Genomic DNA, 15,189 nt, shown 5'->3' on the forward strand with positions numbered 1-15,189 from the left:
GGGCTGTATTGTAAAGGGGGCGGTGTTGTAAATAAGGGAACTTGGATGCAAAGGGGTCTGTGATGTAAGGAAGGGGGGCTGCATAGGGGACTAAGATGTAAGGAAGGGGGGCTGCATAGGGGACTGAGATGTAAGGAAGGGGGGCTGCGAAGGGGACTGAGATGTAAGGAAGGGGGGCTGCGAAGGGGACTGAGATGTAAGGAAGGGGGGCTGCGAAGGGGACTGAGATGTAAGGAAGGGGGGCTGCGAAGGGGACTGAGATGTAAGGAAGGGGGGCTGCGAAGGGGACTGAGATGTAAGGAAGGGGGGCTGCGAAGGGGACTGAGATGTAAGGAAGGGGGGCTGCATAGGGGACTGAGATGTAAGGAAGGGGGGCTGCGAAGGGGATTGAGATGTAAGGAAGGGGGGCTGCGAAGGGGACTGAGATGTAAGGAAGGGGGGCTGCGAAGGGGACTGAGATGTAAGGAAGGGGGGCTGCGAAGGGGACTGAGATGTAAGGAAGGGGGGCTGCGAAGGGGACTGAGATGTAAGGAAGGGGGGCTGCGAAGGGGGCTGAGATGTAAGGAAGGGGGGCTGCGAAGGGGACTGAGATGTAAGGAAGGGGGGCTGTGAAGGGGACTGAGATGTAAGGAAGGGGGGCTGTGAAGGGGACTGAGATGTAAGGAAGGGGGGGCTGTGAAGGGGACTGAGATGTGAGGGGGGGCTGTGAAGGGGACTGAGATGTAAGGAGGGGGGCTGTGAAGGGGACTGGGGTGCAAGGAGGGGGGCTGTAAAGGGGACTGGGATGCAAAGAGGGGGGCTGTAAAGGAGACTGGGATGCAAGGAAAGGGGCTTTAAAGGGGACTGGGATGCAAGGAGGGGGCTGTGTAGGAAACTGGCATATAAGAAAGGGGGGACTGTAAAGGGGACTAAGGTGCTAAGGAAGGGGGGCTGTGAATGGGGCTTGGATGCATGGAGTGGGTGCTGTGAGTGACAGAGGACAATGATGTGAGGAGGAGGAGGACTGTGATGTTAGGTGAGGGCTGTGGATACTGATGTAAAGGGGGAAGGTCTGTGATGTGAAGAGGTGTGGAGGGCGCAGACACAGGGCTTTGATGTAAAGGGGCCTTTATTGTAAGGGGGGCTGTGATGTAAATTGGGGGATTTGGATGCAAAAGGGGACTGTATTGTAAAGTGGCTGTAATATAAATGGGGGACTTGGATGCAGGGGGGGGGGGGCTGTATTGTAAAGGGGGCGGTGTTGTAAATAAGGGAACTTGGATGCAAAGGGGTCTGTGATGTAAGGAAGGGGGGCTGCATAGGGGACTGAGATGTAAGGAAGGGGGGCTGCATAGGGGACTGAGATGTAAGGAAGGGGGGCTGCGAAGGGGACTGAGATGTAAGGAAGGGGGGCTGCGAAGGGGACTGAGATGTAAGGAAGGGGGGCTGCGAAGGGGACTGAGATGTAAGGAAGGGGGGCTGCGAAGGGGACTGAGATGTAAGGAAGGGGGGCTGCGAAGGGGACTGAGATGTAAGGAAGGGGGGCTGCGAAGGGGACTGAGATGTAAGGAAGGGGGGCTGCATAGGGGACTGAGATGTAAGGAAGGGGGGCTGCGAAGGGGACTGAGATGTAAGGAAGGGGGGCTGCGAAGGGGACTGAGATGTAAGGAAGGGGGGCTGCGAAGGGGACTGAGATGTAAGGAAGGGGGGCTGCGAAGGGGACTGAGATGTAAGGAAGGGGGGCTGCGAAGGGGGCTGAGATGTAAGGAAGGGGGGCTGCGAAGGGGACTGAGATGTAAGGAAGGGGGGCTGTGAAGGGGACTGAGATGTAAGGAAGGGGGGCTGTGAAGGGGACTGAGATGTGAGGGGGGCTGTGAAGGGGACTGAGATGTAAGGAGGGGGGCTGTGAAGGGGACTGGGGTGCAAGGAGGGGGGCTGCAAAAGGGGACTGGGATGCAAGAAGGGGGGCTGTAAAGGGGACTGGGATGCAAGGAGGGGGGCTGTAAAGGGGACTGGGATGCAAAGAGGGGGGCTGTAAAGGAGACTGGGATGCAAGGAAAGGGGCTTTAAAAGGGGACTGGGATGCAAGGAGGGGGGCTGTGTAGGAAACTGGCATATAAGAAAGGGGGGACTGTAAAGGGGACTAAGGTGCTAAGGAAGGGGGGCTGTGAATGGGGCTTGGATGCATGGAGTGGGTGCTGTGAGTGACAGAGGACAATGATGTGAGGAGGAGGAGGACTGTGATGTTAGGTGAGGGCTGTGGATACTGATGTAAAGGGGGAAGGTCTGTGATGTGAAGAGGTGTGGAGGGCGCAGACACAGGGCTTTGATGTAAAGGGGCCTTTATTGTAAGGGGGGCTGTGATGTAAATTGGGGGATTTGGATGCAAAAGGGGACTGTATTGTAAAGTGGCTGTAATATAAATGGGGGACTTGGATGCAGGGGGGGGGGGGGCTGTATTGTAAAGGGGGCGGTGTTGTAAATAAGGGAACTTGGATGCAAAGGGGTCTGTGATGTAAAGCGGGCACTGTATTGTAAAGAGGTGGCTGCGATGTTTACATCACAATGTGCAATGTAATGTAAAAGGGGGGCTGTATTGTAGAGGGGTTCTGTGATGTAAAGGGGAGAACTTATGACACTAACGTAAGGGGGAACCTGTAATGTAAGGGAGTGGGGCTGTGATATGAAGGATCCAAGTCATAGCACAAACATGAGACTCTGACCTCAGCTGGATTAAAATTTAAGGCAGGACACAATCGCGGTGCTATTTTGCCATGATAAATTGCGCTGCAATCGTAAAAAAAAAAAAAAAACGCAACGTGAGAAGGTGTGAATGCCTAGGTGTGAATGGAGCCCAAGTGTCGGTTTACATATATGCGATGCGGGAACCAGCGCGATTCCAGTGCAGGTTCCCGCATCGCATGTCACCCGCCGGCAGTTTACACTGCCCTATGCGAACCGCTGCGGGCGTCAATACAAAGTTAATGACACCCCCAGATCGGGTCGCAGATCGCAGTGCAAACTGCCAAATGGTGCAGGAATCGGATCACATGCAGTGGATATGAAAAGTCTACACACCCCTGTTAAAATGTCAGGTTTCTGTGATGTTTATTTTTCCTTCCCCCCCTAAAAGATTTCAGTTTGTTTTTCAATTGAGTTGTACACTTTATAGGTCACATTTAAAGGTGGAAAAAGATCTGAAATTATTTATCTGTCTCATTTGTTTACATCACAGAAACCTGACATTTTAACAGGGGTGTGTAGACTTTATATCCACTGTAAGTGTGAACACCCATGCAATCCGATTCCAGTGCAGACCAAAAAAAAAAAAAAAGTCCTGCACCATTTTGGTGCGAGTGCGATCTGTATGGCTGAATTCACATCGCATGTGATCTCCACAGCAGTGTGGTGCAAATAACATGCAATGTCTAAACGCACCAGCGTGAACCCAGCCTTAATGACCGTAAATTTTAATTCAATACCCCTGGAATAAGGTTTAAGACATGTTTAAAAGGAAAGAGAAAAAAAAATCCAGAGACTCAAGGGGGTTATAGGAAGGAAAATATTTCTGGATCTAAGAAGTGAATGTACCCAAAGCCAATTTGTTTTTAAATTAGTCTTTAACCACTTCAGCCCCGGAAGGATATGCCCCCTAATGACCAGGCCATTTTTTGCGATAGGGTACTGCGTCACTTTAACTGACAATTGCGCGGTCTTGCGACGCTGTACCCAAACAAAACTGACGACTTTTTTTTCCCCACAAATAGAGCTTTCTTTTGGTGGTATTTGCTCACCTCTGCGGTTTTTATTTTTTGTGCTATAAACAAAAAAAAAATAAGATTAAAATAAATAAAATAAACAGAACACAATATTTTCTACTTTTTGCTATAATAAATATCCCCAATTTTATTAATCAGTTTAGGCCAATAGGTATACTTCTACATTTTTTTTTTTTTTTTACTAAAAATATTGCAATAAGCATGTATTGATTGGTTTGTGCAAAATTTATAGCGTCTACAAAATAGGGGATAGATTTATGGCATTTTTATTATTATTTTTTTTTTTTTTTTACTAGTAATGGCGGCGACATGCAATTTTTTGTGGAACTGTGACATTGCGGTGGACAGATCGGACACTTTTTTAGAACCTTTGACATTTATACAGCGATCAGTGCTATAAAAATGCACTAATAACTGTGTAAATGTCACAGGCAGGGAAGGGGATAACACTAGGGGCGATCAAATGGTTAAATGAGTTCCCTTGTGTGCGTTTTTAACTGTGGGGGCAGTGTAGTGACTGGAGGAGGAGACAGATCACTGTTCCTAATTACTAGGAACAGATTGTTTCTCCTCTCCTGTCAAAAAGGGAATTTGTGTGTGTAAGTTCTGGCTCTCGTGCCCGCGATCGCAGGTGGCTGGCGGACATCGCGCCGACGGCCACGCGCATCGGGTCCCCCTGCCGTGCAGCGGGCACGTGCGCCTGCTATGGCCCTAAATGTACGTGAGCCGGTCGGGAAGTGGTTAAATTACAGAAAAGGAGAAATCACACACCAATGATATTACTCAGGTCAATCAATTTTTATTCAGCCATAAAAGTCACACAGTTCATCCCCACTAGGAGAGCGAGATTGAGTAAGCTATAAGTTGGTGTTTAGACATCAATTTGAAAACAAATAGTTAGTGAGTAATGCAGGAGTCACCTCTTCAAGCCTCTACTGCTGCAAGTCTCATTGGGTGCTGGTTTAAGGAGCCTATCCTCTGGCCCTGCGCAGGGATGAACAGTGTTGCTTTTTTGGCCAAATAAAAATTGATTGAGCAGAGTAACATTATCGGTGTGTGGCTTCTCCTTTTCTGCATCTTCGCAGACTACGAGCTCTTTAATCTGGCATCCAATCAGTCATGCAGCAGTAGAGGCTTGCAGAGATGACTCCAGCATGACTGACAATTTGATGTCTAAACACCAAATTAAAGCATACGCAATTAAAAAAAAAAAAAAAAAAAAAAAAAAAAGTATCTAACCTATATATTAACCTGCTATATGGTGAATTTATATGCATCATGCAACCATCTTCTTACCTGTGAAAGAAAACTTCATCAGCTGGTATTTCATCTTCCTCTTTTTCAAGGAATGTAGCACTGTTAACTAAAATAAACACATTTTCATTTAGTATCAAGTAAAGGAAATATGTCTTTAATCACTGCAGCAGTTATGCAAACCAAATTCTTTAAAAAAACAAAAAACAAACAGTTTATGAAAGAAAATCCTATACACAAGAATAGAAATAAATAATCTAGGATAGTTGAGATAAACTTTGATATTTTCAAGGTGTGTTACAAGAAGCGGACACAAGCACAGCCTAATCTGATGAAAATGCTGCCATAAAAAAATGCTAATTTATTTTAAAAATTACATCGAGGCACGTGGTGGAAACCATGGGTGGTAGCAGGGGGGGCCCCAGGTCAACTTTTGCATCGGGCCCAGAAGCTTCAAGCTACACCTCTGACAGGGAATACCCCGTGCTCAACCGGGAATGCTGACAAGATGGTGCAGACCCGAATGTCTGCATCAGACCAGTAGGACACAGATCCACAGCTGCAGACTTCTCTCTCCAGTCATCCCAGCGCAAGGCATGATCTGCATCACTGATCACCACACCAAGACTCTAAAAAGTCAGGTCTCCCCCCATCTTTGAGTCCTGTCAAGCTTAAGCTCCTCTCTCCTGAGCAGATGACAGAGATATTCTTTGCTCCCTTCCTTCAAGGCTAGATGACATGACTAAATGCATAGAGGGGTTTATGAAGCAACAGCTTACAGACTTAAAACTTCGAGGTCTTTACCTTAGATAACAGGGTATTGGAAATAGGATGGGGCTGACACTAGGAGTACGGATCTCACTGCCGTCAGGTCTCCACTCAGCAGCGCCTTGCTACACTATTCCTCCAGACGGAGGACAGCGAAAAATAGGATTTTTATAACAGCTTACCTGTAAAATCCTTTTCTTTGAAGTACATCACAGGACACAGAGCCATAGTAATTACTATGTGGGTTATAGGCCACCTTCAGGTGATGGACACTGGCACACCCTAAGACAGGAAGTCCACTCCCTATATAACCCCTCCCACTACTGGGAGTACCTCAGTTTTTGTTGCAAAGCAATACATGTGTATACCAGAAAGAAGGGAGGGACCTCTGTGTCCCGTGATGTACTTTAAAGAAAAGGTTTTTACAGGTAAGCTGTTATAAAAATCCTATTTTCTTAATCGTACATCACGGGACACAGAGCCATAGTAATTACTATGTGGGATGTCCCAGAGCAATGCCAACTGAAGGGAGGGAGACACAACAAAAACAGGGCACCATGAGATTAGAGGATTTATACTGCAGCTTGCAGCACACTGCACCCAAAGGCAATATCCTCATGATTTTTTACATCTACCTGATAGAATCTGGTAAATGTATGGACTAAAGACCAAGTTGCAACCTTGCAGATTCGAGCCATGGAGGCTTGGTGATGCACTGCCCACAAAGCACTAACAGCCCTTGTGGAGTGCGCTTTGATTTTAAAAGGTGGAATCTTCCTCTTTAAACCATAAGCTTGAACAATTATTTGTCGAATCCATTTAGAAAAAGTAGATTTCGATGCTGCCTGTCCTCTTTTAGGACCTTCAGGCAATACAAACAAACGTCTGTTTTTCGAATCTGAGCAGTAGCCTTCAAGTAGACTTTGACTGCTCTCACCACATCAAGAGAATGTAGTGACTCCTCTTCCGTAGAACCGGGTTCTGGAAAAAATGAAGGTAGAACAATATCCTGGTGTAAATGAAAACTTGACACTACCTTCGGTAGAAAGTTAGGATGAGGACGCAATAATACCTTATCCTTATAATAAGTGGTGGGTGGTATGTCCTAATAGATACGGCAACTCATCCCTAAATAGTAGTATATAAAAGGGGCAAGGGAAATGTGATTATTACGGTGCCATGAATGGATTAGAACACGTTTTTATAAAATTATATTTTTATTAGTATATAAATCTAAAAAGTATACATAATTAATACATATACATTATGAACAGGTGGACTCAACCATGTACAATTAACAATTATAATATTGACCGACACCAAAGATGATAACAGGTAGTCAATGGTCAATTCATCCCAACTAGTTTCACCAATACATTGGCTTCATCAGGGGAATAAACAGGACACTAGGAAGAAAAGAAAAAATGCATTAATGATAAAGTCAAATATAATGACAAGGTTCAAGTGAGCGTCATGTTATGGAAAAATCACACTTTTGTCCACCCTAGACCCCCAGCCCCCCAGTCCCAAATCAAAGACATACCGTGCCAGGACTCAGAGCAAGCACCATCAAGCTGTCGGGGACAATAGTCAAACCCAACCCTGTAATTGGCTACAGGGGGCCCAAAAGGTACCTAAAAAACTAAAAATTGACAACGTTGTGATTATACTTAGCTAAGGTTAATTATTGATTCATTATATAGGCTAATAAGCCTCAATTACATACCCTAATTGCACACATGAAAGGCACAGGGAAATGCGCTGGATGGATAACGATACGGTGATCGAATAAGTCAGTCAAGAAATATCCGTAGTGGCCTCGGAAACTAGAACAGCAATATAATGCATAGAAGTAGTATTAGTGGGGTATTCATGATGCTATAAATGAAAAGCATATTGTTAAATGGTGAGTAGTGCAATATACTCTAACTGTATATATAAAGGCGCTTACCAAACAAAAGCAAGGGCCAATATTGATGGTAGGGTGCACAATGCACTTAGGGTCCGACCGTCAGAGAAACTAGACAGGGGAACCCCTCAAAGAAAGCCAAGCCTCCAGATGAATCCAAGGGACACTATTATTTAAATACAAATTCAATATATATCTAATCAATACACAGGTTACCAGGTACCATGAGGCTGGAAGAAAGCTCATTTCTATATTTATGGCAGAGTTTGTTTTACCTTGATAGAGCACAACCGAACCGCAGCGCATACCCAACATCTCTATCAAGGTAAAACTAACTCTGCCATAAATATAGAAATGAGCTTTCTTCCAGCCTCATGGTACCTGGTAACCTGTGTATTGATTAGATATATATTGAATTTGTATTTAGATAATAGTGTCCCTTGGATTCATCTGGAGGCTTGGCTTTCTTTGAGGGGTTCCCCTGTCTAGTTTCTCTGACGGTCGGACCCTAAGTGCATTGTGCACCCTACCATCAATATTGGCCCTTGCTTTTGTTTGGTAAGCACCTTTATATATACAGTTAGAGTATATTGCACTACTCACCATTTAACAATATGCTTTTCATTTATAGCATCATGAATACACCACTAATACTACTTCTATGCATTATATTGCTGTTCTAGTTTCCGAGGCCACTACGGATATTTCTTGACTTACTTATTCATTCACCGTATGTTATCCATCCAGCGCATTTCCCTGTGCCTTTCATGTGTGCAATTAGGGTATGCAATTGAGGCTTATTAGCCTATATAATGAATCAATAATTAACCTTAGCTAAGTATAATCACAACGTTGTCAATTTTTAGTTTTCTAGGCACCTTTTGGGCCCCCTGTAGCCAATTACAGGGTTGGGTTTGACTATTGTCCCCAACAGCTTGATGGTGCTTGCTCTGAGTCCCAGGAGCCTGGCATGGTATGTCTTTGATTTGGGACTGGGGGGCTGGGGGTCTAGGGTGGACAAAAGTGTGATTTTTCAGTAACATGACGCAGACTTGAACCTTGTCATTATATTTGACTTTATCATTAATGTATTTTTTCTTTTCTTCCTAGTGTCCTTTTTATTCGTTTGTATTAACTGTTTATTCCCCTGATGAAGCCAATGTATTGGCGAAACAAGTTGGGATGAATTGCCCATCGACTACCTGTTATCTTTGGTGTCGGTCAATATTATAATTGTTAATTGTACATGGTTGAATCCACCTGTTCATAATGTATATGCATTATGTATACTTTTTAGATTTATATACTAATAAAAATATAATTTTATAAAAACGTGTTCTAATCCATTCATGGCACCGTAATAATCCCATTTCCCTTGCCCCTTTTATATACCTTATCCTTATGAATAATTAAATATGGCTCTTTACAAGAAAGAGCAGCCAACTCTGATACCGTTCTTGCAGAAGATATAGCTACCAGAAAAACTTGTCAATAGGACCAAATGAATATGCTGTGCCAGCTCAAGAAGCTGTTGCTGTAATGCTGAGAGAATTAAATTCAAGTCCCAAGGGTTCAGGGGTGACCTAATCGGAGGATTAAGCCGCGTTACCCCCTGAATAAAGCTACGAACCGAAGAATGCAAAGCAAGTGGTCACTGAAATAATACCGATAAAGCAGAGACCTGGCCTTTGTTAATACTCAAGGCCAGCTTCATTTCTAAACCCATTTGCAGAAAGTCAAGGATTTTACCTATGACATACTTCCTGGGGTAAAAACACTAAAAATGTGTGGACAATATGACCGCCTCTGCCTCACATTAATCCGCGCCTTGAAATCACTCCGTAATCCAATGCAGCTGACTAAAGCAGCTACTTTAAAAAATTAAACATGTAATCACACAATAAGTCTAAAATCATAAACAACACGCCAAGTCTCTGATAATTATGCTTATTGAAGCAGCGCTAAGTGTCCGTTGTTGCAAAACACTATATATAGAGTAAATGTTGAAGAGACAGGAAAGTTCAAAAAATAAAGTTGTGGTCTGTGGATATGAAGATGTGCGTAGAAATCCATCCACCAGTGATGATCACCGCGTGAGGGGGTCACCCCCCGTGAGAATGCACTCACCACAATTTTAATAACCACAAGCCTTTAGGTAATGATCTTTGAAAACCTCTCCGTTTCCTTGGTTCAACCACCAGGTGGTGCAATACCCTCTCGGCAAATGTAACATAGGGAGGAAAATAAATGCTATATAGCGTAATATTGCTTATGAAAGTTTATTAAATAATACACAACATTACACTCCCCCCGTTTAAAATCTGCGTACCAGATGCAAAAGTATATTAGAGCATTGAAAAGTGCACTGTGCCTGTTAATTCGACCTCCGGGAGGAACGCCGGGATGCGCGCTGCAAGCAGCTGGTCTCTTTTCGCTTCCTGGTTTCCTTCCGTGGAACGCACACGTCACTTCCGGTAGATTGCGACCCTGACGCGTTTCGTCACTTCCGGACGTCGTCTGAGGGCGCAATCTACCAATCGTAAGGCCGGCTTTAAATAACAGTAATGGATTTGAACAGCGAATAGGGGAGACGGATTTGCCGACCACTCCCACTTCATGGTCAATGCTCACAGAGCTGTCAGCAAAGGAGGACTTTGACTCAATTACTTGTAATCCGCTGAAACCATTTTTTTGAAAAGACTGCCGACTTTGCTAGGAAAACTGTGACTAATATGTCTTGCTTAAAAATATCTCCTATAAATTACATACTTATAACACATATAGCGTTGCTATGCATTTTTTTCTTGTGAATAAGGTGCAATAAAGAATATAGAAAATAATATAAAAATTATTAAAAATTCTATTAAATACTAGACATATATATATATTCTTAAAATTAACTGTATGTATTCTTGGCAGTCAGCTCCCAGCCATAAAGGAGGTACGGGAGCACCTGTTCAGAGCTCACAGGTCCCTATGCAAGTACCTAATATCCCCATTCCCAATCCCGTGTCTACTAATTATCATGGTTATGAAAATGATTTTATAGAAGACATGGCATCCTCTCCAAGAACCTCTACCCCTAAGGTGTTTTCCACCCCTATACAGAGAAGGGGAGGAAAAGGAAGAGGTGGGAGGAAATACGGTAAACAAAGGGAAAACAATCGAAAAGACGATCAGCTACCGGGGTTGTCCAATATACCGGTACAAAATAGATTTCAGCCATTACAAGGGTACCAAACAAACTCAGAGTACTATGATGGTCAACCTCAAACCCGTCCTTTTTTAGGAAGAGGGAGGGGTTTCCAGCGGAGGGGCCGGGGGGGACATCCACACAAATGGAGGCCTCCCCCGTACCCTCAGACCACAAATCAGTACAGGAATCCACAACCCCCACCCCAGCACAGAGGCCCTCAATCTCTAAAGGTCCAACACAGAGGACCACAACCCTTGAATTACCTCCAAACACCTTATTGGAAGGAACAACAACCGCAAATGAACCACCCTCAGCAATCTGCCATAGACAAAAACATTACAGAGGCTGTAGGGCAGGATCTAGAATCCAAAAAAAGAAGAAGATTGTCCGAGTAGGGGGCATTTTCAATTTGTCCAAAGTGGAATTAACACAGAAGGAAACTAATATTTTAAACTTGGGTCTCAAATGTGGTTTAAAAAAACCCATTAATAAGTTTGACGTCTTTATTGATGTTCACAAATATATTAGAAAATTGAACATCAAAAAATATTTCTTAGGCTGCAATGTTCCTCCGAGTACCGCTATTGCACACAAACCAAATGAAGTGATCAATAGTGGTTTAAAAAATAAGTCGCTGTTTAATCCTCTAAATAACCCAAATCATCAAGTGGAGGTCTTCAAAGGGCTGATCTTACGCGATTTGGAACGACTTAAACCAAAGAAATATACAAACATGCGACATATTAGTGAAGGAATTTCCAGTTTGGAAAAAAGGAAAGACATTATTATAAGGCCAGCCGACAAGGGAGGAGGAGTGGTGATACTCCCAAAAGAGATGTATCATGGTCAGATTATCCAGATGTTGTCGGATCAAGAGACATACAAGCCCTTGGAGAAAGATCCAACTAAAGCTTATAAAGATCAACTAAAAACTCTGGTGGAGATGGGGTCAAAAAGCGGTGTTTTGAATGATAAAGAGAGGCGGTATCTAGTACCCTCAAGCAACCGTATACCCACATTATACACTTTGCCCAAGGTCCATAAAGACCCCAATAACCCCCCTGCAAGACCGATAGTAAACAGTATAGGATCGGTCTCGGCAAGAATGGGTCAGTATCTGGATTGCTTCCTGCAAAAGAGCGTAGTGAATACTCGCTCGTATTTGAGGGATACAAAAAGTTTCTTGAATTTTTTGCAGGCGGTTGATTTAACGGACAAACCACAAGTTCTATTGGTAACAGCCGACGTAGCATCACTGTATTCTATCATACAGCATGATGATGCTTTATTGGCATTAAATTGGGCCCTTTGCCAAAGAGATGATCTACCTTTTAAACAAAAAGTCTTCTTAAGAAACGCTCTCGATTATTGCCTCGGCCATAATTATTTTTGGTACGACAATAATTTTTATACACAACAGAGAGGCGTAGCGATGGGCGCTAAGTTTGCCCCGAGCATCGCAAACCTCTTTATGGCAGAGTGGGAAGACAAGACCATTTTTAAAGAACAACGTCCGGAACTAATTTTTTACAAACGTTTTATTGATGACCTATTTTTTATTTGGGCAGGATCTACAGAGTCACTAGAACAGTTTTTACAAGTTTTAAATTGTAATGAAAATAACATTAGATTGACTTCCAACTGGCACAATGAAATGATTAATTTTTTAGACGTCACTATATATAGAAGAAATGACAAATTAGAGACCAAGGTATTCTTCAAAAAAACCGATAGGAACAGCTATCTGCCTATCACTAGTGGTCACCACCCTCTATGGCTTAAAAACATTCCGAAAGGACAGCTCATGAGGGTGAGAAGAAACTGCTCCGAAGACACTGAATTCCATCAACAATCAAAAATCCTTGTAGAAAGGTTCAAGGCCAGAGGATACAAACCAGAGACGCTACAAAAAGTGGTAGATGAAGTGGCATCTGTACCTAGATCTGAGTGTCTACAAGAACCAAGCCAGGACAGGTTCTCTAAGAAAGGAGACGAACGAAATAACGAATGGGGATTTGTCTCACAATTTCATACCCAGTATAAAGAAGTTGAAGACATCTTTAGAGAACACTGGCACATCCTTCTAATGGACAGAAAATTGATAAATGTTCTTCCACCTGTACCTCAGTTCATTTATAGGAAATCTATGAATTTTGGAGATAAAATAGTTAAAAAAGTCTTAGATCCCCCCTCAAAACCACAGACGTTCTGGGACCGCAATGGATTTTTTGCGTGCAGAAAGTGTAAAGCATGCAGAGAAGTCACCAGACCTTTGAGGGGTATTAGTAATTTTTCATCTCCAGTCAATAATCGCTCCTTTGATATAAAGCAATTTATCACGTGTAACAGCACTTATGTAGTCTACGCTCTAAAGTGCCCCTGCGGCCTGATGTATATAGGCCGTACCAAGAGGTTGTTGAGGATTAGAATTGCAGAGCACATTAACAACATCAAAAATGGTTATAAAGACCATAATGTGTCTCTGCATTTCAGGTTGAAACATAACAGGGATCCCAGGGGGCTTGAATTCTGGGGGATAGAGCATCTTCAAACCCACTGGAGAGGTATCAATCGTATTCGTGAATTATCTAAACACGAAACCCGGTGGATATACTCCGTGGATGTTCTTTCCCCCCGAGGCCTAAACATAGAGCTAGATATAAATTGCTTTATTAGCGACACATAACATACAGTTGGTTAATTTTTTATTTTTAAGTCCAGGCGTATACAGTCCCGGTTCAATATGTGCAACAATTTTTCAAAATTTTAAACATTATATTAAATTCAACAATTGATCCCTAACATTTATATCATCCTTAATTTTTTAGACATCTATTAAAATTTTTTGGACATCTATTACTATTTAAATAATTTATACAATTTTAATTAGATTTTATTCTGATCTTCGAATAGTAGGTGTAATGATGCAATTTTGATTCTTATCAATGAATGTAAAGCCATTTTTAATTTATTTTCCATAGTGGGATTATACTCAACGTATTTTATTTACTATTACCCTCCTTAATTACTCACATCCATTTGTATTCAAGTTGGGGACTTGCACCCTAGATGGGTGACAGCAGATGGTAATGGTATCGGGTATAAATACGAGAGAGGATGCCCTTTATTTTATTGTATTACTTATTTTATTACATTTCATTCTCACCACCAAGAATATATATATGTCTAGTATTTAATAGAATTTTTAATAATTTTTATATTATTTTCTATATTCTTTATTGCACCTTATTCACAAGAAAAAAATGCATAGCAACGCTATATGTGTTATAAGTATGTAATTTATAGGAGATATTTTTAAGCAAGACATATTAGTCACAGTTTTCCTAGCAAAGTCGGCAGTCTTTTCAAAAAAATGGTTTCAGCGGATTACAAGTAATTGAGTCAAAGTCCTCCTTTGCTGACAGCTCTGTGAGCATTGACCATGAAGTGGGAGTGGTCGGCAAATCCGTCTCCCCTATTCGCTGTTCAAATCCATTACTGTTATTTAAAGCCGGCCTTACGATTGGTAGATTGCGCCCTCAGACGACGTCCGGAAGTGACGAAACGCGTCAGGGTCGCAATCTACCGGAAGTGACGTGTGCGTTCCACGGAAGGAAACCAGGAAGCGAAAAGAGACCAGCTGCTTGCAGCGCGCATCCCGGCGTTCCTCCCGGAGGTCGAATTAACAGGCACAGTGCACTTTTCAATGCTCTAATATACTTTTGCATCTGGTACGCAGATTTTAAACGGGGGGAGTGTAATGTTGTGTATTATTTAATAAACTTTCATAAGCAATATTACGCTATATAGCATTTATTTTCCTCCCTATGTTACATTTGCCGAGAGGGTATTGCACCACCTGGTGGTTGAACCAAGGAAACGGAGAGGTTTTCAAAGATCATTACCTAAAGGCTTGTGGTTATTAAAATTGTGGTGAGTGCATTCTCACGGGGGGTGACCCCCTCACGCGGTGATCATCACTGGTGGATGGATTTCTACGCACATCTTCATATCCACAGACCACAACTTTATTTTTTGAACTTTCCTGTCTCTTCAACATTTACTCTATATATAGTGTTTTGCAACAACGGACACTTAGCGCTGCTTCAATAAGCATAATTATCAGAGACTTGGCGTGTTGTTTATGATTTTAGACTTATTGTGTGATTACATACTTCCTGGGGTGCCAACCCCTGGACTCATACCAGGAGACCTATATGCCTTCCAGACTCAATAATATACGATTCTGGAGGCCAGCTTCCTTGCATTAACCAAGGTAGATACCACTGAACCTGACAGCCCAC

The 15,189-nt window shown here is 42.9% G+C and overlaps 1 protein-coding gene across 1 annotated transcript in view; it reads right to left on the bottom strand.

The window, feature by feature from the left end:
- The window catches only part of CEBPZ (CCAAT enhancer binding protein zeta), a 259,115-nt gene that overhangs the window by 75,043 nt on the left and 168,883 nt on the right, over nt 1-15,189 (bottom strand). The window contains exon 9 of the mRNA XM_073627558.1: nt 5,055-5,121. Within this exon, the coding sequence (XP_073483659.1) occupies nt 5,055-5,121 (67 nt within the window). The remainder of the gene's footprint in view (nt 1-5,054; nt 5,122-15,189) is intronic.

Source organism: Aquarana catesbeiana, linkage group LG04 (genome assembly GCF_042186555.1).
Source record: "Aquarana catesbeiana isolate 2022-GZ linkage group LG04, ASM4218655v1, whole genome shotgun sequence".
Lineage (NCBI taxonomy): Eukaryota > Metazoa > Chordata > Amphibia > Anura > Ranidae > Aquarana > Aquarana catesbeiana.